Below are 401 nucleotides of genomic sequence, written 5' to 3' on the forward strand. Positions count from 1 at the left end.
GCCAGCCTGCCGCCAGGACAGGGACCCATCCTGCACCCAGCGCCAGCCGGGGCCCGCCTGGGACTCCTTGGGTTCACTGGAGGAGGACAAGGAGGCACAGGATGGGCTGTGGTGCCTGGAGCCGCCGGTGCCGGTGGGACTGAGCGGGGCCAGCTACACAAATGTCAGGGACTACCGGACATCGGAGACGTGGCCATCCCTGCACTCCCAGCTTTACCCTGAGCGCCAGTGCCCAGTCCCGGGGGCAGGCACCAGCCCCTGGAGCCGCCGGTGCCGGTGGGACTGAGCGGGGCCAGCTACACAAATGTCAGGGACTACCGGACATCGGAGACGTGGCCATCCCTGCACTCCCAGCTTTACCCTGAGCGCCAGTGCCCAGTCCCGGGGGCAGGCACCAGCCC

The 401-nt window shown here is 69.1% G+C and overlaps 1 protein-coding gene across 1 annotated transcript in view; it reads left to right on the forward strand.

Annotated features, from left to right (window-relative positions):
- Window positions 1–286, forward strand: part of FAAH2 (fatty acid amide hydrolase 2) — a gene marked incomplete at its 5' end in the record, with an annotated part of 11,240 nt that extends 10,954 nt beyond the window's left edge. Inside the window, 1 exon segment of the mRNA XM_010187494.1 lies at window positions 6–286. Within this exon segment, the coding sequence (XP_010185796.1) occupies window positions 6–286 (281 nt within the window).
- Between the last annotated feature and the right edge of the window lie 115 nt (window positions 287–401).

Source organism: Mesitornis unicolor, unplaced genomic scaffold (assembly GCF_000695765.1).
Source record: "Mesitornis unicolor isolate BGI_N332 unplaced genomic scaffold, ASM69576v1 scaffold32646, whole genome shotgun sequence".
NCBI lineage: Eukaryota > Metazoa > Chordata > Aves > Mesitornithiformes > Mesitornithidae > Mesitornis > Mesitornis unicolor.